This window comes from Dendrobates tinctorius, unplaced genomic scaffold, assembly GCF_039654945.1.
Source record: "Dendrobates tinctorius isolate UK_male_01 unplaced genomic scaffold, ASM3965494v1 ptg000010l, whole genome shotgun sequence".
NCBI classification, from domain to species: Eukaryota; Metazoa; Chordata; class Amphibia; order Anura; family Dendrobatidae; genus Dendrobates; species Dendrobates tinctorius.
In genome coordinates this window covers 587,828-613,671 of record NW_027361678.1, presented here as the reverse complement: position 1 = coordinate 613,671, position 25,844 = coordinate 587,828, and the positions used below count along the sequence as shown (strand labels likewise).

The following is a 25,844-nucleotide window of genomic DNA, read 5'->3' as shown; positions in this document are numbered from 1 at the left end:
AGGTAAGAGGCCATCAGAGAATTGATCTGCCCAACAGTATAGTAACTCCTGGTTGTTATAGGATGCATATGTTTTCATAAGGAATTACGGGTGGACTAGCACAACAGAGATGTTGGTCAGCACTGTGGCTCAGTGGTTAGCATGGTTGCTTTGCAGCGCTGGGGTCCTGGGTTCAAATTTCATCTTGAACAACATCTGCAAGGAGCTTGTATGCTCTCCCCATGTTTGTGTGGGTTTCCTCCAAGTTTTCTGGTTTCTTCCCACTCTCCAAAGTCATACTGACAAGGAATGTAGATTGTGAGCCCCAATGGGGACAGTGATGTTGATTGTAAATCGCTGCGGAATATCATAGCACTAGATAAGCAATGCATAATTGCAAGTGAGATTAAAGAAAAGGTGCTCCAGAGTGGTCACTTTACGGGGAATACTAATTTTTACTAAAAGACGTCCTCTTTAAAATATGAGTGTTCAGGCTTCTAACACAGTTTATATCTTCTCCAGCTCCTGAAATTTGTTCCTGAGAAGAGTGACATTGACTTGCTAGAGGAACACAAACATGAGTTGGACCGTATGGCCAAACCGGACAGGTTCCTCTTTGAGATGAGCAGGTACCTTTTTTTTAATCATTTTTTGAGCAACATGCCACCTGCACTTCACCACCAAAAAGTTTTTTCTGAACCCCACTCTACTCGCCCATCCCAAATCCTACCCAGAATTTGAAAGATTATTTTTTTTAGAGTCCATATTTATGGACCGCATCGTCAACTCTCCAAGTAGGCACGTTGGTTTCTTTATCTCCTGTTTTGACAAGCGATCTGGCATATGTGGGTTTGCTGAACTGACGGTTGGAGACTACTCAAACCTTCTCAATGCAGTGGGGCAGATTTACGAATCCTTTCTCATTTTTAGACAGCGCAAATTCAGATCTAGCGAATCTTCAGACGGTCTAGTCTATCACATGGGCTCTCGTAGGATGACCATTTTGTCTTCTGGTCACATGTTAGATGTTTTGTTTCATTAACAGAGAAACAGAATAAGGGATTCTTTGTATCAGTTATGCTAAGGGAAGAAGAGGGGATTTATTATGGGGTCCGTTTTTTTATTTTTAGAATGGAAAAAAAAGTTCTGGATGCAGAACTTTTTCTTCCGGTCTGAAAATTGGAACCCAGACTTACCCCATAACAATCAGTAGGGCCCCTCTGCTTCCATTTGTAAAACTGGTTATTCCTTTTGAACATTGTTTTGTTTTAGGAACAGACAAATGGAAATGTGAACATAGCCTAACTAGACTTTGTTTATTCCAATATTTTGCACCGAATATTTGGCACAAATTGTTGACGTTTAAAGGATTGTTTCCACAAAAAACAATAAGTTATTCCCTAACCATAGAATACGAATAATGGTACGGAGTTCGATCATGCGCACCTGTGCTCCATTCATGAAGGGCTCTGGTGGGAAAGGGGATAACTTGTTTTTTGGGGGATTAACCCTTATTCTTCATTTTTTCTTGGGTTTCAAGCCTTTCTGCCACACACTTTGCTTAACGCACCACTCCAGCGGGTTTTTTTTTTTTACTTCACAGCTAAAGTGATGCTTTAAATGTAATTTTCCTGTCTCATACTCGCCTGCCACTGCCTTCATCATTTTCCAGCATCACTCCCATCAGTTTCCGGCAAAAAGTGACCTTCCCGGCTGCCCCAGTGTTTCATGGAGCGGTGCTTAGGTCACTCTTCAATGTAAGTATATGGGAGTCTCGTTCTGGCCCTCATAGTCTTACATTGAGAGCTTGTGATGTAGCTTTTTATTTCTGGCCAGTCAGAAGTTGCTCTCACAAGATGGCGCTACGGGACCGGCAGAGGGTGAGTATGTAACCAGGGGCAGGAAACTTACACTTAAAGGGCCACTCCAGCGCTGAAAAAAAACTGCTGGAGTGGTGCTTTAAGCCTGGTGCAAAAAGTGACTAAAACAAAATAAATGGTGCACGGTGAGTGAACTAGTTTTCTTGATGCAAAACTGAGCCAAAATTTGGCTACATTTAGCATTAAAAAAAGAGAAAATAACTTGTTCTTTTTATCTCATGGAAATGTGGCCAGAAAAGTCATCTTAAATTAGATTTTTAGGATGAAATGACATCACTGATTAACTGAGCAGTCAGTGATGTCACACATTGCTACAGAACTGATAGGCTGCATTATCACGGATTGTGGCCCTCCCGCTCCACATCAAGGCTGCCATACGTAGCGATGTATAGCAGAAACCACATACAGGTTTAAGGAGAAATGGGAAGTAATAAAACTATGCCAGATGGATGAAATTAACCCAAAACTCCATATTTTCCGAACTCCCAGGTGGATTGTCCGGAGGAGATACTTTCATTCTTTTGCTTTTCTCAGAACACTGTTGGGAAAGCGTAAAACCTCGTCTGTTCACAGCTGCAAAACATTTTCTTTTCGTATAATATCACATTTTGGAAGCCGCTCGTATTTGTTTTATCAGGTCTCGTCGCTGGAGAATATTGAACTTTGATTTTATTTTATTTATTTTTTTCCCATTACTCAACTCCCCGGTTTACAAGTAGGAGGCTGTAACTAGCTGAAGAAAGCAAAATGTCAGCGCTGTGTGGCATCACCCACAGGTCCTTGATTTATATAGGATTGTAATGTTTATTAGGGTCATTAATCAAAGAAGAAACTTAAAGATTTATTAAGAGATTTTTATAGTCTTCATAGAAAAAAAAACGCTTAAAACAAGCTGCCATATTCCACTAGGAGACATTGAGTTTGGAAGTACTATTCGCAGACTAGCGGGGGACCTTAAAGGGTTATTTCCCTCTTCATCGATGGGTATGGTCGGGTAGGTCTTGTAAAAACAAACACTTTTGCAATTTATTGCTCATTCAAAATTAAGATCGTTATAAGGTATTAGTACTTTTTTGGGGTTTACAGCTCGTTGCCTAGGAGACCGACCACCGCTGCAGTGAAGCTTGTGCCGAAGCTGACTAAGAGGCAACAGAGCACTCCAGCTATCCTGGCCTGCTTCAAAATAGTTCTTAAAAGTCCAAAATAAAATTGCTTTTAAGTGTATGTTTCATTGTCTAGCAGCGGTGGTCGGTCTCCAAGGCAACGCGCTAAAAAGATAAGTGTTAGTATCTCAACAACGGCTGAAAATTTTAATAAGCAGTAAATTGCAATAATGCTTGTTTTTATACAAGCTATCCGACAATACCCATTTAATGAAGATGGGAATAACCCTCTAATAAAATGACATAACATTGTGTTGTGAAGGAACCAGTAATAAATTATTACAACTGGACTCAAAATTTGGCCGAAGAGTCTCAGTAGTACTTAATATTAGGTCCATAGAGGACTTGTTATCAGTGCACCATTATTGATAGAGAGCCCGACGTTTTTTTTTAACTTGCTCGAGGTGGCTGACAACGCAATTTGTTTTTGACGTTTTTTCACGAGGATTTTGGAGCAGATTTGGCTCCAAACTCCACATCAAAAACCGCTTGGAATACCCTTTCCCTTAGAAAATATATAATTTTCTTAAATCTAAAATTGTATGCAATTTGCTTATGGTTTTTATAATGGACAAGAAAAGAACATTCTAATAATCCGATTAATTCTTCTAGGATCAACCATTATCAGCAGAGGCTGCAGTCTCTGTACTTCAAAAAGAAATTTGCAGAAAGGGTTGCTGAAGTCAAACCAAAGGTGGAAGGTAAGTTGTGGTTAAAGTGTCCCTAACATTTGGGGGTATTAGTGATGAGCGAACGTGCTGAGATAAGGTGTTATCCTCCATGCTCGGGTGCTAACCGAATGTCTGCGGCTTGCTTCAATAATATGTCCGAGTCCCCGCGGCCACATGTCTCGTGACTGTTCCAACAACCGCAGCACACCAGGGATTACCTGTTAGACAATCCCTGCATGTGTTGCGGCTGTCAAACTTGTGGTTTTTTTTATTTTGGTTTTTTTTTAGTACCTGTTTCATGGATTTGATGACACCTCTTCCGCCCTTTCTTTAAAATTTGTATCATAAATTGCCCAATGCTGCAAATTTAACATTCACAATCTGTCAATTATAGCCATGCAAAGGGTGAATCCACAGCAGAAACCACCACTATGGGCAGCACTGTGGCTCAGTGGTTAGCACAGTGGCTCAGTGGTTAGCACTGTAGCCTTGCAGCACTGGCGTCCTGAGTTTAAATCCCACCAAGCATAACACCTGCCAGGAGTTTGTATGTTCTCCCCTTATTTGCGTGTGTTTCCTCTGGGTTCTCTGGTTTCCTCCCAAACTCCAAAGACATACTGACAGAGAATCTAGATTGTGAGCCCCAATGGGGACACTGATGATGAGATCTGTAAAGCATTGTGGAATTAATGCGCTATATAAGTGAGCAAAATAAATAATGTGAATTTTCTGTGCAAATTCTGCAGCAAAAACGACCCGTGTGAATATACCCTCATTTTGTACACACGTGCAATTTTCGGTAACGCCGAAGATGTATGACCAAAGCCTCTGTGTTCTGTATGTTGCATTAACTGCCCATCCTCACTAAATTTCTCGTTCTGCCCCTTGTACACAGCCATTCGCTCAGCCTCCAAGCAGGTTTTGCAGAGTAAAAGCTTAAAGCAACTCTTGGAAGTGGTCCTGGCTTTTGGAAACTACATGAACAAAGGACAGAGGGGAAACGCTTACGGGTTTAAGATCTCCAGTTTAAATAAGATCGCCGATACCAAATCCAGCATTGACAAGTAAGTGACGTATCTACGGGGACAGGTGCTGAGCTGCCTTTACATTGCCTGTGTAATTTAAGGCCGTAAAATGGAAAATAATGGTCCATGTTGCAATTTTATTTTTATTTTTTAATCCAAGCAGACCATTGGTACATGTGAACAATTGCCAATGAGCATCGGCACAATGACTATAATGGGTCTGTGTGCAGTCTGTGGTGCACACTGACACCTCATCGATTTTACACTAGTCTGAATGATCCCTATACCTGCAGTCACACGTCCACTTCAGTTTTTACATCTGTCCAAGGCGGGCAGTCTTTCTCCAAGTTTTGCATCCATTTTTTTTTTCTCATCCCTTTTTAAAAACTGTAAACTGATATAATTCAGAGGGGAAAAAAAGTTGAAGGGATCGCTTAAAAATGGACATAAATTGCACGCTGTGTTTATTTTCTGCATCCCTGTACGGTTAAAAGGTCCAGTTTGATCTACAAAAATGGATGAGAGTATAACATGTTCTGAGTTTGATAGAATAGAACCACAGATCCGTAAAAAGAAAAAATAAATAATGGCGCGAGTGGTTCCAATAAGCTCTGAATCCGTGCGCCATCTTGTCTTAAAGATGGGGTTGCATGTGGATGGGAAAATTGGATGTGTAAATGTAGCCTAGGAGAAGCTTCGGAAACAAAAAAATTAAAAGACACACTGACTAAAAGCCAGAACCAGCATGGGTACTAGAAAAAAAAAACGTTTTGACTTCAATTTGGCATTTTTTTTGTCATTATTAAGTAGGTCTCCCCTGGAACAGGGTCCGCACTGTGTACCCAACTGCGTAAATAAAATTTGTCTTCCAACTTTAAGTAGTTGGCTACTTGCTTGTCCTAGACTACTGCCTACACGGGTTATCACTTCCACAGCAGAAAAGATCCCAACGGTATCTCATCAGCGGAGATATTCTAGAGCAGATCTTCTATTAGGTTCCTCCAGGAGGTTTCTGCATTTTCCTGTAGCTGACCTCTCACAGGGGGTGTTGTATATACAATCTAGCGTGAGACTTCCACTTATTTCCTTCAAGAGCTGCGGTTTGTTTTATGCTTGCAGAAATGGGTCCCGTGGGGAACGGTGTGATGTAATGTTAGGAAGAGGGATCGTTCTGATGACATTCAGCTGTTCAGATCCTGTAATGAATATCATGCACTTATATATTGGATTAATTCTCATCCAGCTCCGTGCATGGTGTGTAATGTAGATGACCACTGATATAGTCCAGATCTGCAACATTTGGGCTGAATATGAAATTTCCGATATCTGTTCCTGTGCGTCAGGCTGTCCAACATGTTCTGACGGGTGTCAGCCATTCTAGACTTGGCTTTGGTTTATAGGAAAAGTCAGTATCTGTTGTTCGTATTGTTACTGTACAGTAATACTATTGTGTCATTACAGGAATATCACCCTTTTGCACTATCTAATAACAGTGATAGAAAAGAAATATCCTAAGATTATAAGTCTACACGAGGAGCTGCAGAGTATCCCCGAGGCTTCAAGAGTAAAGTAAGTGGCGAGCTGAATATGTCGAGAGCAAACAGCTACACATATGTTCTGCAGATTGTGAGGAATGGATCTATCACGCTTCAAACATGAGAAAGCTGAAGTGTTAGGAGAAGCTACAATGTGGCCTCTGATGTTACCAAGCTGTTTATTTTCTGATAATTAGCAAATTACTAATCCACCCATCAAAAAAGCCTTTGATGTCAATTAAAATTCCAGTATGCTAGTACATTAAGAAATGACTACTTAGAAATGTGGTGCTGGACAAGGATATTATTGGTACCATGGATAGCAAGAACAGCAATCAAATCAATATTGGAACAAATCAAACCAGACATGTCACTTGCAGCAAGGATCACCGAGCTACGACTTCTCTACTTTGGACACATCATACGAAGAGAGCAATCACCGCAGAAGGACATCAAGGTCGGAAGAATGGAAAGAACAAGGTGAAGAGAAAGACCAGCAACCCGATGGTTTGATACAATCACGATAATGGCAGAGAAGACCCTGATGGACCTATCTAGGTTTGCACAAGATCCATCTTCCTGCAGATTGTTCATCCATCAAGTCAGCATGGCTCGAGATCGAGCCGACGGCCGCTAAACAACAAATTAAGACGGGTACTCCAGTTGATACGAATTATCCCCCATCAACAGGATAGTTGGTAACTAGTTTACCATGGGGTTCTGACTGCTGGGACCCGCACTAATCTGTAGAACAGGGCACTTTTGTCCCTGTCAGAACGGTTTGGCAGTGCACATGTGCAGCTTGCGCTCTATTCATGTACTGTGGTGCTGCCGAGTGCTGCTGCCGGCTTTTTCCTTCATCATGTTGCGGCAGTCAGACATCCAACCTGCTGTTCACTTTGTACTAGGATAAATATTCCCCCTTTGGCCTTTTGGCGCTGGTCCCAGCGGTCACACCCCCAGCTACCCATAAGTTATCACTTATCCAATGGAAGTTATCACTTATCCTATGGAAGTTATCACTTATCCTATGGATAGGTGATAACTTATTTTCACTGGACAGCGTCTGTGAAAAATCAAATTTTGGTTAAGTTTTGGGGTAAGTTCACACAGAGTTTGTTCATGAGGATTTTAAAGCGGATCCACTCCAAAACCCATATCAAAGACTATGAAAAAAGTATTTGCTATGGTTTTTTGGATCCACGTTAAAATTTCATAGTAAGTTTTAGATGTGGATTTTGAAGAGGTACAGTCTGTGACTCCTCACATCACGAGCAGTGCTCGCTGTGTGAGGATTCTTCGGCGTCGGGAGCAGGCATGCACGTGACCACAAGTATGCTATTTGCATACATACGGTCACAGGCAGACTAGACATATGCGGCCTGCTCAGTACGAGTGAATTGAGCAAGGCTGGACACATCTAGTTGGATTGTGGCCAAAACTATGCAAATCGCATGCTTGCGGTGATATGACTGGCTGTGGAGAGTACTGACGTTGTGCAGTGTGTGCGCTGTGTGGATTCACAAGTCTGCAGGTATATAGTGGCCCCAACCCCTTTAATGATCATATTTAAGCTGCCTAAACCATTAATATGAAGCGCTAGCTGAAGACTGACTCAAAAGGGTCCAAAAATTATAAAACCAGATTAAACACTGCAGAAAAGTTTGGATCACTCTGAAAAGGTCAAGTCTGCCAAAGAAACCAGACACATAGAAGTCAGGCCCTGGGATCAGGTAGATGCTATGTACCATCACTTTATAATGGATTGATAAAATTTATTTTTCTTATTTTATATATATATATATATTTTTTTTTTTTTACTTTTTTTTTCTTTTTAAGTATGACTGAACTGGACAAAGAAATAGTCACCTTAAGGAATGGCCTGAAAGCTGTGGAAAGTGTAAGTAGCTCTATTTCTCTATTCTGTGCTTTTTGCAGTTTTTGAAAAGTTTTCTTAGAACGGTGAATGGCAAGGTTGCTTTGAAGAGTTTTTTTCTTTCTTTTAAGAGTAAGTTATGGCTTAAGGAGTAAGGGGGGATTGTTGGTCAATACTATTTAGACACACTTAGAAGTTTAGAACAGTCACCTGATTCTGTATTATATGAATTCATTCAGATGTACAAAATTATCCTCAGAAATGTATATAAAATATTTTTTTGCAAGTATTAAAATCACCAAAAAAGTGCACATCGAGCACACATTATTAGAATACACACGGGATGTACAGCATTTGTACAGATGTAGGGAGTTTTTTTGGCAAAAGTCTGTCACTTGATGTAGGCCTTTCCTATCCATTTCCTACAGCTGGCCCTACAATCAAGGTGGGGGGGGGGGGCACCTAGTGCTCTTAAGAGCAACCCTGACCCATCCTTTACCCTTTGGTGACTTTTAACTTTAGTTATACCTAAATCTTAGAGGATAAGGGAAAGACTTTGATTTGATATTAACGCCTACCCTTATTTATGCCTATGAGTAAAATATGTTTCAGGGATGGTCTTTTGGGGGCGCTAGATGCCCCCACACACCTGTGAATACTGTTTTTGTGGAAGTTTAAAATTTGTTTCCTGCTATGAATATACCTAACGACCTAGGAAATGCACAATCTCCTATTTGGGTTGAGATTTACCCAAACTTTCTAGTACATTTAGATGTAGCATAAATCTTTCATTTTTTGGGACTTGCTGCTAAATCCACAACTGTGAGTTGTAAGGAAGTCAAACATGTCACATGATTCATGCTGCCTAAACCAGGCATAAATCAAAGCTTGGCAACATGAAGACGCCGGTGCTTTTCTGATAAAACCTTGTCGAAGAGTCATCCGGAAACCATATGGAGAGAGGCGATCCCTAGCAACTTTTCCCTCGCCCTGCTCCTGGTGATTGACGAGTCTCTCCCAGTGTACACACATTGGAGAGGCCTGTCAGTCATCTGTGGCAGATAAGTGATATGTATCAAATTGCTCGATCACGAGAACAGTGGTCTGGTAATTCTTATCCGAATGCAGTATAGGTCCACCATGTGTTCTTCTGCTCCATTCATCATCTGCAAGAGCGATGTTGCTCACCTATCTCTGTCACACCTGTAGACCATGAATACAGCAGTGCAGGGGCCCTTGTTTTTGTGATCATTGGAGTTCTGAGCAATCAAAAACCACTATCTACAAAATAGTTTATAAGCTGCAATTGTGGGATAAGACCTTTAGGTAATTTTGCACCATCTGTATGTCAGAGGCAGCATACTACAATCACTTCTTCAGTTCATAGCATAAAGCACTATATAAGCAATACTTAATAAATAAAATATATTTTCCCCCATTTAGGAACTGGAGTATCAAAAGGCTCAGCCCTCTGTAGCGGGAGATAAGTTTGTGTCGGTGGTCAGTCAGTTCATTACTGTGGCAGGCTTCAGCTTCTCGGATGTAGAAGACCTTCTTGCTGAATCCAAGGAGCTGGTGAGTGCAAGGCTATAAATCCAGACTGCTGGCGGCAATCGGAACACATGCACTATGGGAGATTTCACTTGTTCTTAATTGAATCAAATCTCAACCCGACCTCCGAGTTTTAGGGAAACAATGGATGAGTGTCAGACGTCAGATTCCTGCGCTTAGTTTTGGAAAATGAAAGCGGCACCAACTACACATTTTACATCAATCATTTTACCTAACTCTCATCTCTATAGCTCCTGCAGATTTTCACACTTGTCCTCTTTGGGCAATCATTTTTTTTGTTAGTATATTCCAGAAATGAACTAATCCAGGAATTTCCTGTTGACGATTCCCCCAAGCAACTAGTTGTAATCTGTCAAGGATCCAGTTACCCTACAGTATCACTACCGGATAAAGAATTGATCTGGACATCTTTTGGGGGCATTTCCTTTACTCAAATGCAAGGAATTTGGGCTAAAAATATTTATTTTTATTTTGGATTCTTTAAAAATGTGATACTGTTTGACTTTTTTTTCATCAACCATTTTTTCGCTATAAAACTGCTAGAAATGGCTCAAATTTTTTATGCATCTGTTGCCATTTTTACAACCATTCCAATAAGCTTAACCAACCCTCGGGAAAGTGGTCAGGATGGGGCATTTTCCCGATAAACTCTTCATAATTTGTTACAGAAGTGGCGTAAATTATGGCAGAATTGCACCATTCAAGTCTGGAGTACAAAACACCAGTCTTGATTAATTAGGGCCTTTGTTCCTGGATGGAGATTGAGTTATCTCCTCTTCCATCAGTGAGTTCTTTCTGATGGGGAGTTTGTAACTTTTGTCTGTTGTCTGAGCTCCTCTTAGCAGATGTATTATCATGTTTGATGTGATCTATGATCATAAATTAGCAGAGAGGAGCCCTGAAAAGGACAGATAAAAGTTAAAGCACCACTCCAGTGTTTATTATTTCATTGATATCACTAATGTAGGTTTCCTACCTGTAGCAAAATACAAGCCGTCTTCTGCTGTTCTCAGTGCCGCTCCTCTTTTGCTGTTTTGAGCGCTTTTCCTCTTCTACTGTTCTCAGCCCTGCTCCTCTTCTACTGTTCTCAGCGCTGCTCCTCTTCTGCTGTTTCTCAGAGCTGCTTCTCTTTTGCTGTTCTCAGCGCCACACTGCTCCTCTTCTGCTGTCCTCAGCGCCACTCCTCTTGTGCTGTTCTCAGCGCCACATTACTCCTCTTCTGCTGTTCTCAGCACTGCTCCTCTTCTGCTGTTCTCAGCACTGCTCCTCTTCTGCTGTTCTCAGCGCTGCTCCTCTTCTGCTGTTCTCAGCGCCGCTCCTCTTCTGCTGTTCTCAGCGCCGCTCCTCTTCTGTTGTTCTCAGCACTGCTCCTCTTCTGCTGTTCTCAGCACTGCTCCTCTTCTGCTGTTCTCAGCACTGCTCCTCTTCTGCTGTTCTCAGCACTGCTCCTCTTCTGCTGTTCTCAGCGCCGCTCCTCTTCTGCTGTTCTCAGCGCCGCTCCTCTTCTGTTGTTCTCAGAGCCGCTCCTTTCCTGCTGTTCTCAGCGCCGCTCCTTTTCTGCTGTTCTCAGCGCCGCATTCCTCTTCTTCAGCTAGTTGTGACCTGCAGGATCACTTCAGTGTTTTCTGGGCAGACTGGAAGTCACTTCCCAATGTAAGCCAGTGACTGTTCGCCATGACCTCTGGTCAGTCAGGAACTGCAGTTACAACATAGTGGAGCAGGACCGGAGTTGCACTGAGGAGAAGCATGCTCAGTGAACTTATTCTGCAGCCAGCAGTAAACAGTGTAGTAAACGGTACCAAGTGTTTAATGAAACCCACTAGCAAAAATGAGCTTAGGCCCAGAGAAAACACTCAAGTAAAAAAAAAAATGCCCCTTAAATGTCCATATTTTTAAAGTGCAGTAAGCTGTGTTGCATGGACAGCCCCGGTCTTCAGTAGAGAGGCACTGGTTGTAGATGCTGTACGCTCAGGCTAATTGATGGAGTTTCTAAATGAAGGAATCCCCATTATTAACAAAGATGCCATAACTGATATAGAAGAAACATTTTCATGATAAAATGATCCTGTTATACACAAATTATATACTGAGAATTGTCTCCGCATATATGAGATCCGCACATTTTGTGTTTCCCATTTACTAACATGTAATTAACAGATTTAATTACAGGGGGCAAAAAATAAATAAATCTTTTACAGTTTTTTTTTCTTTGTGCAGCACTTTAAGGAATCATTTGCCCCTTCTAAATGATGTTTTTTTTTTTTTTTCTGGAAAAGTAAGAAAAACACAAATATGGCCCCCAGACACACATTTGGTTCTAATAAAAGGCCATGTGGCCATAAAAGAATCACAGCCACTTCAAAGCGCAGAGGGCGAGCTCCCTGACTCCTGCGGTGCGGCCCTTGTTTTATGTAGGAGAAGCGTGCCTCCTGCCTTCACCGTCACTCCTTAGATAAAAGACCGCTTCACGTGGATGTGCCAAGTGTGCAGCTTGTATGAACGTGTCCGGCCCGTGGCAGTGATACCGATATGCCTGCTGCCTGCCAGAGCTCTGCCATCTTTTTACTCTGAGATTTCATATTAACCTTTCCTGTCTCAATATCTTTCTAGTATGTTAAATCGGCCAAACATTTTGGGGAGGAAAACGACAAGATCCAACCGGATGAGTTCTTTGGGATGTTCGATCAGTTCCTCCAGGCGTTTTCAGAAGCCAAACAAGAAAACGAGAACATGAGGAAGAGGAAGGAGGAGGAAGAACGCCGAGCACGTGTAGAGGCACAGGTGAGAAAATGCTCTATGGCCACAGAACCAAAAAAAGTTACCTTACATCATATGGCAGGTGACGCTGCATAGAATAGCATAAACTGTGCCCTGAAAGTCGCAAATTGCACAGAATTTTTAATTTTTGCACCATAAACCATTAGGAGGCAGTGTGGGTAACAACCTTTTATTGAGCTTTATACCAGAAAATGTTGCAAATTTCAACACAAATTTGCAGCTGCTCACATAAGACATAGACCACATTTTTTCATTTTAAAGTGGTTGTCCACTACCCAGACAGCCCCTTCTCAATCACCGCTCATCCAGTGAAATAATACCACCTATACTTCCCTCTGGTGCTGGCGTCATTCCAGCGTTGTCAGCACTGGCTCTCTCGGGGCTCCCCTGACATTATTGTGTCACATGATCCCTTTGGTCAATCACTCTCTCCTCCTTTAGACAAATTAAACACCTGGAAGAAGTGAGAGCAGCATTTGCTCTCATTTCCTCCAGATGTCAATGATCTCCGTAGGCAAGGAAAGTGAAACCAGCACTGATTGGCTGCAGGGATTGTGTGACATGTCATCTGAGCCCCGGGAGAGAGAGTGCCAATACCGGTTGAATGGCGACCACATCAGAGGGGAGTATAGGTGTTGTTTTACTGAAGAGGAGTCAAAAAGTTAGAAAAGGGTTGTTAGAGTGAGTAGTGACAACCCCTTTAAGGCAGTCTAAAACTGCTTCAAATTTATAAAAAAAATTGCACACCTTTGAATGAATTTGGCCCAATTTTACTCTGTGTTCATGTTTTTATTTTTTATTTTTTTAAATCTGCATAAAAAAACTCCAGTCTTGATACATGTGTCCTATTAGAATATAAAATTAATTTATTTACAATTTTTGGATATTTTTACACTAGAGGTGATCTGATCCAAGTCCTAGCTTCATTAGTAGTCTTATGATCAATAGTGCTAATACAGGAAATGCCTCAATCATACAGACTGCCTTCTCTATTGTGTGACTGTCGCTGTCAGACCAGCACATCGCCCATGGCTCCTTGGTTGTACAGACAGGTTTCTTGCATGATGGCAGAAGATCTTTCACCAAAGTGATAACTCGATTGCCTGTTATCATCGGTGGGCTTCTGGGGGGGTTACTTTAATCAGAGTTTGCCAGGAAAGTCCTTTTGGGATTGGTTTAAGGTGCGACAGTTAATTTCCTGCAGCAAAATCTACATGTGGTGTTTGCAAATTTTGCCAATGGAGTAACAATATGCTTTGCAAATTATAAAATGTATTAAACACATCTGCAGCTTTGGAGAAAATAGGGCTACATGAACAGCGGCTCACATTTCCACTAGTTCATGGCGTAAACAGCCTCATATTTTTTACGCATATCTACATTAATGTTTTGCACACCTGCCTCGGTAGTGGTGGGGCTGCTGGATCCATCCAATTTCAGTGCCCCTTCTTCTAGATGGCGCAGAGGCAAAGGTTCCTTTGCTTGCAGCGTTGATCTCAAATGATCAGGAGCACAGCACCCCCCCACCTGATGAGCAGGAAGCAGTACGCTCTTGAAGACCAGAAAACCTCTGCAGGTGTTGGAATTGTGACTGACACATAATGATAGGAGGGAGACTAAACAAGGAGTGTGACCTGATATAAATGGCCGAAGGTAACAGGGCGACAAGTAGGAGACGAGTCTATGACTGCTGGAGTGACATAATAGACCTGATATGAATCTAATTTTTAGGTCGTCCTGCTCGATGTTGATTTATGTTTGAGTGCTCTGGAGACCAACATCAGATGTGCAATGTGCAGGACACCTCTCCACATCTTCATTACTTGCCTGGGACTTAAGGCCACGTCTCACATAGCAAGATCGTTAGCGAGATCACTCAAACGTCACAGATTTTGTGACGCCACGGCGACCTCGCCAGCGATCTTGCTACGTGTGACACATAGTGCTGACCGGGCCCCTGCTGCGATCTCGCTGATCGTGCTCGAATGTCCTGGGCCATTTTTTGATTGCTGGTGTTCCGCTGGCCAGCATGCATTTTTGGGTTTGACGCCGATGAGCGACCTCGTTGGCGACTCAGAACTCAGAGACGCAGGCATGTGTCGTCAGAAAAGCTGCTGTGTGACAAGTTCCCAACAACCGCCGAGGTCGTCATACGGATCGCCGGATCGTTGCTGCGTCATTGAGTAGATCTGCCTGTTTGGCAGCTTACTAACGACCATTTAGCGACGCACCAGTGATCCTTACCAGGTCGTGTCGTTGTCGGGATCGCTGGTGCTTTGCGTAGTGTAACGGTACACTTAGAGGAGCTTTTCCGAGATGCGTACACAGCACTCAGCCATGATGACAAATCAGCTTTTACCTCCAGCAGTACATTCTTTCATCTCTGGCTTGTAACTTGTTCAGCTATTGCTCAACAGTGAACAGGAATCTGGTGATGGTAAATTTGCAGGGGGGATGAATACTGCATAGCGTTAAAGCTCCTTTGTGGGCGAGGGAGGGTACATCTCAAAATTTAAAGGGAGTATGTCAGCAGCTTAAAGGTAAATAATCTGACAGCAGCATGATTTAGAGCAAGAAAGCCTGATTCCAGCGATGTTTCACTTATTGGGCTGCTTGGTGCAGTTTTGATAGAATCTCTGTTTTGTCTGATGTAAACGTAGCAGTGCTCTGAATGCTGAGCTGTGTATAAGTCCCCCCACATCACTGATTGGCAGCTTCCTGTGTACACCTTCAAGAAGCTTCCAATTTGTGTTGTTGGGGTTACATAGATTAGCTTGACTGCTGTGCACATGACAACTAGTCCTGCAGTGATAATCTCTTGCTGATAATACTGTGATTGTATTGAAACTACACACACAGCCTAATAATGTAACACATCCTGACAACGATATGACCTGGTAAGGATCGCTGGTGCGTCGCTACATGGTCGCTAGTAAGCTGCCAAACAGGCAGATCTCTTCAACAACGCGGCAATCCGACGGCGAATCCATATAACGACATCGGCGGTCGTTGGTACCCTGTCACACAGCAGTTTTTCTGACGACTCACGCCTGCGTCCCTGAGCTCTGCATCGCCAACGAGGTCGCTCGTCGGCGTTAAACACAACAATGCATGCTGGCCAGCGGGACGCAGACGATGGAAAAATGGCCCAGGACATTCGAGCACGATCAGCGCTATCCAATGGGGAGGCCAGTCGCCGCTGGCGAGGTCGCTGTTGCGTCACAAAATCGGTGGAGTTTCAGCGATCTCGTTATGTGAGATGGGGCCTTTATGTCATATTAATCTGCTGTCAGATTAAATAGCCAAATAACGGTGACAGATACCCTCTGAGAATTTTGTGCAGAATTTTAGCTACATACAATGAAGTAAGAGGGTAAGAAAGATTATGTTGCCTCAAGAACTAATTAGAATATGGCAGCCCAGTTCAGAAGTGATAATAACATCTATCGGTGAGTTCGTTCTGACGGGGAGGTTTACTGAGCTGCTCTCTTCTGATTTATGATGGCATGGAAAGTACAATTCCCCTTTGCTCTGGTTTCTGATAGAAATAAGACTTATAGCAGAAGGAGCTCACTGGCCGATTAATTTCTTTCCTTCTCATTATTTGCTGCAGAATGAAATTCATTTTGCACCATTTGTTTTTTAAAGCATTTAAAGAAACTCTATTGCAAACGCTTTTTAACCAAATATGTGAATTTAAGTTGAAATTAAAAAAGCAAAAAAAAAATAAACCTTTCTCCCAAAGTTTTGCATATCCTCTAAGGCCGGGTTCACATTTAGTTTTAGCAGTTTTAGCCGTTGCCCTCCATTGTCGGGCGCATCGCGATGCATGCCGTAAAGCAGCACACATTCGCAATGTGCCGTCATTCACTGACGGAGCCTCAGACGCGGGCTGCAGCGTCTGAGGCTCTGTCACCGCTAGCGCAGATGACACATGTGCGCTAGCGGGTATAGCGCGATTGCGTTATGCTATAGTGTTTAACCAGACCGTCAGCGCTATGCTGGTTAAACGTAATGTGAACCTAGCCTGAGGCGGGTGCGTTCCAGTGTTTCTTCTTTTATCCAAACCATCTGTCAATCCACAGGCCGGGTGTAGGTGTTTTTTGAGCCCACTAATTAGTCAATTTACCCTGCAGGTTTTCTCTGCCGTATGTGAAAACGATGTGGATTGCAAAGTCAGAGTGAGTCAGCCTGGTTGCTTGGCCAAAACATCCCCAGGACTCCTGTGGTCCAGCAGCCACAGCAGTAGTCCATGGCCTCTGGACCTGAACACAGCAAACTTTCTCCGGCGCAGTGTCGTGCTGCAACATAATAACGTTGCACAGGCCTGCTATGCAGAAGAGACCTCAGGGGTGCCTGCAACTGGAAAGAGGTTTGCTGCGCCACCTTGGGCCAATGTGCAAATTGTCTCTTCAGATAGGAAGAGGACTAGAACTCTAGCGCCACCTATTGGAAGCAGTGATCCTAAAAAGACAATATCAACCCTTTAACGAGCCTTGTCACATGACTTAGGGAAAAAGCCAAACCAGAATCTCAATTGACAGACACGTGACATCAGGGTGTTGGTCATCCTCAGTGCAAAGCATGAGATCTGATATGGCTGTATGGATACATCAGTAGTCCGTGGCCACCGCACCTGAGTCCTGTGCTTATTATTACTCATCCCTACGATCTATGCTGTGGATCTTTACTGTGGAAGTGTGATGATTTGGTGCGAATATTCCCTATGTGGACGGATCTTACTTGACATCATCTTGTGTTGGATACAGAAATGTACAAATTTTATTTTTTAGTTGATTATGTAACGATATTTGCAGTGGAAAAGCAACTCCTTTCCACGAGGTCCTGAATAAGAGACCCTCGTGGAAAAATGACCCTCTGCTCAGGGGTCCTGAGTCTGAAACCCTTCCTCGTGGGAAAATGACCCTTTGCTCAGGGGTCCTGAGTCTGAAACCCTTCCTCGTGGGGAAATAATCCTCTGCTCAGGGGTCCTGAGTAGAGTTGAGCAAATATGTTTGGAAGTAGTCGCTGAATCTGAATTTGCCATATTCGTGCCATATTGGTACTCTATTTGTGCCGAATTTATGTTTGGCAATCGATTGCAAACACAGTAATCTGAACCGAATTTTGAAAAAATCGCTCAACTGTAGTCCTGAGTAGGAGACACTCCCTCTAAAACATCTGTCTGGGGACAGATCTGGCATTAGTATGATCAGAGTCTTTGATGTCTAACCAAAGTCTCGCCTTCTTCTTTTAGCTCAAGGAGCAGAGAGAACGGGAGCGCAAAGCCAAAAAAGCCAAGGAAAATGGAGAGGAAGAGGGAGAGTTCGATGACCTAGTCTCTGCTCTGAGATCAGGTGAAGTTTTCGATAAAGACATTTCCAAACTGAAGAGGAACCGTAAGCGCATTACCAGCCAGACGACAGACAGCAGCCGGGAGAGACCCGTGACCAAGCTCAATTACTAGATCTATTCCATGACCCCCAGAGACCATTATTGTCCGCCTGCACTGTCAGTGACACTGCCTTGACATTGGAGGGAGAGTGAGATGTGTACATATGTACGTAATGTAAAGTTGCGTGTGCGCGCGTGTATCGGCATCTTGTACATGTGCGCACACTTGTATATACTTTGTAGTTTCCATGCACATGTTGAATGTGATTTATTGCAGTATTATGTATATCTGTGTGCAGTGCACATGTATACATACCCACTGTATATAAATGATCCATTTTAGGTTTTTTTTTATTAATTAAACTTTTTTCTTAAAGTGCAAAAGCACAATCCACATTCTGCCAGATTATGCATTCCTAAAATCTAGGATCATATTTAAAGAGGACCTCTCTGCTCCCCTGACATGTTTTAATAAATGTACCATGATGGAGAATAGTTATTTTCTTTGATATTATACATTCCTCTGTCGTTCCTCCTGGAAACGCATGAACAAATTGATAATTGGGTTTTACCATACAAAGGAAATACGCGGCACTCTGCCTTTTGCTTTACAGGGTGCACAGGGAGGATACCAATGCTTAATTCAAAATATGAAGAAAAAAAAACCAGCCGCTTCATCGGAAGCGAGGGGAGTCGCGTTTCCAACCAATTCTAATGCTTTTGATCCTTTCACTTCTCCAAGAGTCAGACAGCCGTATGACTCGGATGGGGATCGCAATGCTGGGACTGGCCGGAGGCTCCCCGACCAGGGCGGGACAGCATGTATTTTTAGGCATCTGTGACACTTGGGTAAGGAGAGCCGCCGGTCGGTCCGAGCATCGCGTTGTGATCCCCATCCGAGTTATATGGCCGTCTAACTCGTCTAAGAGTGCAATCAGTTTGTCTGATTTACTGAAATGTCACGCGTTTTGGGTGGCAGAAGCAGTAAAACATTGATTCTTATTTGTCGCGTTAGTTTGGAGTGCCATACGAAGTGACACTGCCTAATTTGCGCTGACTATGTAGGAGTACGATAGCACAGAGTTGTCAGTTTATTCATGCATTTCCAGGAGGATTAATGGAGGATCACAATAAAGGTCTAAGAAAAAATGCTCCTGGATTATTTTATGGCGAGAACTTGCATGTCACGAGAATTGAGCAAAAACATTTTCTGGATTCTGGTCACCAGATCATTGCACTTCAAACATACTGCTGTGACATACCCAGCGCCTTTTCTGATTAGTGTGTCCTTACATCACGGCACATGCTTGACGTCGTGGCGTCATCTAATCGGAAGAGGCGCTGTAGGTGCCAAAGATAGGAGGTTTGCGGGGCTCTGGTCTGGCGCCGGCCGACTACCGAAGGGGTGGCTGGACCACGGTCTTTCGAATCTTTTTGTTCAACTCTGGTGTGTACTATGACAAAACATGTCAGGGGTATTGGCAGGTCTTCTGAATTGCAGTTGCACAGGTGCCTGTATACAGTGGGGACAGCCATTATGGGAACGTGATGTATAGGTGTCTTACAAATGATGGCACTTTGAGCTTAGGACTCGTGCAGACGACTGTACATTTTATCATCCGAAAGAATCTGGCCAATTGTGCAAGTGGCACTGACCATAGCATGAGCCGATTTTCTCGTATGAGGAGAAGATGGAGAACAAAATTTCTCCATCTTTTTTGTGTCTGTGCACAGAAAACACTGCACTCAGATGTCATCCGAGTGCAGTCCTATGGTTTCCTATGGAATCTGCAATGATTGGACGTGAGCACGGCTCCATAAATTACTATTGGTCCAAGTGCAATCTGATATTTTGTTGCATCGCACTCAGACCAAAATTTCTCTAGTCTGCACAAACCCTTAGTCTCCATGATAACGGTTGAGATCCTATCATGGCGGATCTTCCACTGCGTGTGGGCAACACATGAAATAATAAAATACTAGTAACGATTAAAAAAACTATATATATGACTAACTGCAAATGCAATGTATTTATTGTACAGTGCGCATACGCGACAACTCACAGAGTTCAGATTACAAAGCACAGCAAAGTTCTTACGAGTTGTCAGATGCTGGATTATTTTACGCGGGAACTTTGCTGCTCAGTGGCAAAAATGTGCAATTAATTATTTACAATATATATCCCTTTTGGAAATCCAGCAGGGGGCGCTGTAATACACAGTCACTTGATAATGCTGTTCAGATACAAGTATATATGTAAAATGTTCTCTAATAATAGACCAAGATACAGATTCTAGGACCTGAGCGCTGACACAGAGCTCATCTCCTTGCATAATGCACAGTCCTGTGGGAGTCTTGTTAGTTTCTGCCTAAAAAAAGAAAAAATGGAATAATCCTTTAAGTATCCTCTTGCACCCCACCGCTACACCTAAACGAGCCATCCAGCGCTCATCTTTCCCCCAATACCCCTGATGTAGGTCATCTGTCTGCCACAAGCTAACCAGATTGGTTGGACTCAGTGAATATAATCCACATTAACCATTTGATGCCACCACCATGATGACAGATCTGACCATACGGCACACTCCGCGCTCAGGAACTACCGACCCCATCGTGCAGTGTGCCGCTGCACCAATGCAATCACTTTGCAATATCGTCTGACTATTTTATTTATTTTTGCTTATGCTGTATTACAATAACTTTACATTAGATATAATCATAATTAAAATAGAAATTTACTCTAAACCGGGTGACATTCTTGAACTTTTTTTATTTTTCATCTAAATAGGTAAAATTTTGTGTTTAAATTGTGTTGCAGTTCCACGCAACTACCACTGGAGGGCGCTTACTAAACACTGTTACTCATGCAGCTGGCACCCTCCAGTGGCAGTTGCTGGACTTTATCATGTCCTCTTACTCTATGCAGAGAATATAGAACTATGTATTAGGGGGGGGGGGGGGAAGTGCTTCTACCACTAAAAGGATATATTTGAAAAATTAGTCTGAAAAGAACTTTGGACCGAAAAAAAGAGGGGAAAATTAAAGCGATCAACAGCAATATATACATTTATCCATATACACTCTTGCAGTGATTTATTAAAGGGCTGCTGATGAAAGATCAGTCCCCATCAGCGTGCTGGTAAAAGTCGGCAGGTAGTGAGGTCAGTGTAGCAAAAATATCCAAAAATATGGATTTAAAAAGGGGGGCAGTTCTTGTCTACGGGTTTGGAAGCAGACCACCATAGTCGGCTTTATGGGGTAATTTGGAGGACAATTCTACATTACCATAGTCTCTATGCGGGCATGGGGGGGGTGTCTGCATAGTAGGGGTATGCGATTTGGAGGCACCAAAAAAATGGAAAATCCCTTAAAATGGCACATTTGTTTTTGTTAGATCTGTCTTTAAGGGTTCTTTCAGCCGGCTGTGATTATGGGTCCGATCTCGGATCACCACGCACGGACTGACCGCACATCTGAACCGAGCGATAATTTGTATTTTTCCTTTTTTTCTCCCCTTGGTGAAGTGCTGTAAATAACTGGTTAATCTTGCTTTCTAGGACTGGCTATTTAGAGAGTCGTGGTTCCGGTGCACAATTACTACATTTCTTCTCCCAAAAGCATCTTCTGTTTCCCTGGATTTTAGTTCAGTATCTTCTGACTTTTTACTTTAGTTATTCCTCACTTTTCTCCCTGACTCTAGAACAAACAACGTGTTTCATGCTTTGGATAAGCTGTGCCGTTAAAACCCCCAGAAGGGTTAAGTGGACCTGTCGCCCGCACCTGTGGAGGGAGCCCACATGAGCTCTTAAAGGGCCAAGATTTTGACAAAACTGTCTGTTCCCAGAAACAGCGCCACTGTCTTCTATTGGTTATTTTTGGTACTGCAGCTCGGACTCCATTCATTCATTTGACTGGTAAAACCAGACACAGACTTGGTTGCATTATTTGTAGAGGCAAAATAAAAAAAACACTACCTTTTTTTTCCCTAATTTTAGACAACTCCTTTAATGGCTCATCTGAACCCCATTAATATAATAGTAGATAAAATGAAGCTTTACCTAGTATAGATACCGTAAAATAGGTCTGCCACAAGATATCACCCCGCCAAAAGAAAAAAGCACAACCCCCTACATACCGTATAAAAAAGCTCTCTTACACCTGATTAGGCTGGTGTACTTACTTTGAAATTTGAAAATTTTTCCTCTGAAACTAAAATATTCGCTAGACTACATTAAAAAAGCTCACTTTAATATTGGGAGTATAATATATTGGCTGTTCCTACAAGGATTGTTAAAGTAAATACATCTGACTCATCAGGTGTCGGAGCTACTTTTTAATGTGTACAGTTTGTATTGGGAATTTTGGTGACAAATCTGCTTTAATAGAAGTAGATTTTGTAAAGACAAATTCCCAAATATGTAATAAATAACAAAGTTAAAAAAGGGAAAGGTTCATATTATATTAGATAATTGCTATTTATGCAAATCGATAAAATTAACTTGCGTTCATAGTTTTATTTTTGTTTCTTTTTAAAAAACTGGGTCAGAATCCACAGAATGAGAAGAGAAAGCCTTATGTTTCCTTCAAGATTCACTCCTGATTTGTAACTATAAGAACTGCACAGTGTGAACACGGCCCTGAAGTGGCGCCATTCTACGAGGCATGAGCGGTGGTACCCATCAAGCCTCCAATATTGTACTTGCCCACAAATTGGCTACCTTCAAGGTGCAGGCGGCACACACTTGTATGTGCTATGCACCTTAGTCACCGGTGACTACTTCCACTGTGCGGCGCCATTTCCATGGTCTGGGCTGTGAACTATGCAGTCAGGAATTCAACTGGTGCTTATATCCACTCTGGGCATCACGGGCATGGCCTTCTGAGCTGTGCAGGATTTCAGAGATTTTTTTTTTTTTCAATTTCCATATTTTTGTTATAGAAATTTGGCGTGAATCGCGTGGAGATCTGAATGTACCAAAACCTGAAAGTATTAGGTCACTCACCAAACATTCCCATCCTACTGTTCTTAAGTGCCTCTTTATGTTTTTCAACCATTATTTTATTATTTTACTATTTATACTCGGCCAAATAATATTTCCCCCCCCCCCACTTGGTGCCATTGGGGTTTGCAATCTACAGTCAGATCTGCGTCACTTGAGTTTGTTTTCATGGTGCCAATGACCGGTGCTGATGTCATGAGAGGTGGCTTTCTATATGGAGTGCATTTTCTTTTTTAAAGACTTATTTTTTATCTGTCTCCAGAAAGACCTGAATATTTGTAAATGTGTCCATCTGTTTAAAAATGGAAGATTAAAAAAAAAAAGCTTTTGAAATAACAGTGAAATTTAGTTAGTTGGAATGAGAATGTTTAGTCGTAGAACAGAGAGGAGAAATAAACTGTTTTTATGATGTACATTTAACTATGGAAATATGCAATAAAAAAAAACAGTACAAGATCTTATCTGTCTGGATTTTTACATCGGTTATGGTGTGAATAATTTGGGTCATGGGACGGGTCTGTGCATAAAGTTGTATCGAACTACCTCCTTTTGGGGAATAAACATCCACTATAGGATACTCTACCTACTACGCACCCGCTAAAAGATGCGCCGAATGCTAAATCGGTGTATCAGACGTGCCAGAAATACATATATTTCCATAGCTTTTCTTTTGTTCCTGCGCCTCTCTGTTCCTGAGATGGCCTATTGCCCATGTGTAAATTTAGTCTTTTAGGCAAGTTGGGTGTATTCCTCGTTCTCTCTCATGGGAGTCATCATGAGGACCATGGCCACTTGGCTGTGGATTTACCCACAGGGAACAGAAGGCCATATACCAGGAAAGGAGATAGAGACAATGCCAGATTTAAGAGAACTGCACATTTATGGTAGACCCTCCTTATAATGCCACTTGCATTGGGGTGTTACTACTCAACCATGATTCTATGATGGCAATGGTGCTATTTTCTACAATGCTTCTACTAAAACCGGACAATCAAGTCTCCTTCAGTCTTATAGTACAGCTGAAGGCTAACTCTACTGATCCTCATACACTATACACTGAGCATGCATGTGTTTTGACTGGAGAGATGGCATCAACCCTTTGGACTACTCTCCATGTAGTCCTGCCAAAACTTGTTATATTTTGCCAAGATAAGACTGCATTCACCCTGTTAAGATTGCGATTTCTCAAACCCGTGAGCTTCAGATATGCCTAAGAGACGGTCAAGATCGAAACAAAGACCAACCTCAGATATCACAGTCCGTAACAGGACAATTGGATGTTGGACATGTGAAGCTGGCATTTAATCTGTGAATTTAGGGTGTTACTAGTGAAACAAGAACCACTAAACGCTTCTGGAGAAGATGATGGCTTGTAGGTAGACGTTCTATCACTTTTTTGAGGCAATTCTACACATTTAAGCTTTCATAAGTCCATATATATGATATGACCCGATGAAGGTGTAACAAGGTGGCACGGGGTGGTAGTCATGGGCGAGTTACAGTCAGTGAGCACCCCAGCACCTTGCACATAAAATGACAGGTGAAGTCCCAGTTCTGCGGTACTGTCATTTACCTTCATCACACGCTCACTTCAGTTGCTGGGTATGAGTACTCAGGAAACACCACAAGCCACAGTTCTGTTCCAACGGGAAAACTTTACTGCGAACAACACATGACCTCAACGGTTCCCATCCAGGTTTGGGAACCCACACTCCTTCTGGAGACGTTCCCACAATACCAGGGCCCATCCACACTGCCCGACAGTCCATGGCAGCTTTTATCCCCTCGACCGGGGCACACTCTCTTCCTGGCTGTGGAGAGCGTCTTGCCCTGGGCAAGCCTTCCCAGGCTCTGCCCTCAGAGCAGGAAGTCCTTTTTTTCTGTAAACCTGCTGTACAGCCTCTTGCTGCTGTACTCCTCCCAACAATTTAACTCATTCTATCCCTGAGCTAAATATATACAAATGCAGTCACATTGCACATTAATACATGACACAACAGTATAAAACGTTAGTGAGCCATTAGGGTGCCGCATGTGACACACCTGCTTGGTTTATAGGCAATTGAGGGTCCCCGCCACCCCATTAAAAAGACACGTAGTTGGTACTGCAACGTGTGGCCTCAATGAAGTACCTTTACCTAAGAACTGTCATCTTTTTCAGCTACACCCAGTGGTTCCTTATTTTTCTTCTATACCTTACGGCAGGGTTCCCCAACTCCAGTCCTCAAGGCCCACCAACAGATCATATTTTCAGGATTTCCTTAGTATTGCTCAGGTGATAATTGCTTCACCTGTGCAATACAAAGGAAATCCTGAAAACATGATCTGTTGGTGGGCCTTGAGGATTGAAGTTGAGGAACCCTGCCTTACGGCACATATTGCAGTTGCCGTCATGCACAACCAAGGAGGAGCAGCGGCAGGTCCACTCTTCACAAGTTTCAGACAGAGTTGTGCCGGTTATAAGCACATCTTACTAAGTTGAGCAGTTCCACTGACTTGGAAATGGCCCCCATACACATTCGATGAATGTTGGCTGAACCCGCTGATATTGATAAACAGGCCTATTTTACATCCCTTGTATCTTCCTTATCCCACAACCTCAAACAGTTGTTCAATACTTTTAACTCCCTCCTCCGCTCACCACTGCCCCCTCCAACTTCCCTAATCTCAGCTGAGGACTTCACCATGCACTTCAAAAACAAGATAGACCAAACACGGCAAGCCTTTATTATTCAACCACCACAAACCCTTTGTATGCCAGACCAATGCTCAAACCCCATAACCTCCCTTATCCAACATCAGTGAAGGGGAGCTTGCTCATCTTCTCTACAAATCACACCTTACCACTTGTGCACTCGACCCCATCCCACCTCCTCCCCAACCTCGCCACCACTCTTATCCCATCCCTAACCCACCTCTTCAATCTATCACTTACTTCCGGAACCTTCCCTTCTGCTTTCAAACATGCCAC

The 25,844-nt window shown here is 42.7% G+C and overlaps 1 protein-coding gene across 5 annotated transcripts in view; it reads left to right on the top strand.

Moving 5' to 3' along the window:
* Positions 1 to 23,329, top strand: part of DAAM1 (dishevelled associated activator of morphogenesis 1) — a 214,121-nt gene extending 190,792 nt beyond the window's left edge. For all 5 annotated transcript variants that reach the window (XM_073585596.1, XM_073585564.1, XM_073585571.1 and 2 more), the window contains 8 exons: positions 502 to 608; positions 3,635 to 3,723; positions 4,589 to 4,757; positions 6,180 to 6,287; positions 8,093 to 8,153; positions 9,573 to 9,704; positions 12,312 to 12,482; positions 17,737 to 23,329. In XM_073585596.1, coding sequence (XP_073441697.1) covers positions 502 to 608; positions 3,635 to 3,723; positions 4,589 to 4,757; positions 6,180 to 6,287; positions 8,093 to 8,153; positions 9,573 to 9,704; positions 12,312 to 12,482; positions 17,737 to 17,946 — 1,047 coding nt within the window. In that variant the 3' untranslated portion in view covers positions 17,947 to 23,329. The remainder of the gene's footprint in view (positions 1 to 501; positions 609 to 3,634; positions 3,724 to 4,588; positions 4,758 to 6,179; positions 6,288 to 8,092; positions 8,154 to 9,572; positions 9,705 to 12,311; positions 12,483 to 17,736) is intronic.
* Positions 23,330 to 25,844: the final 2,515 nt, after the last annotated feature.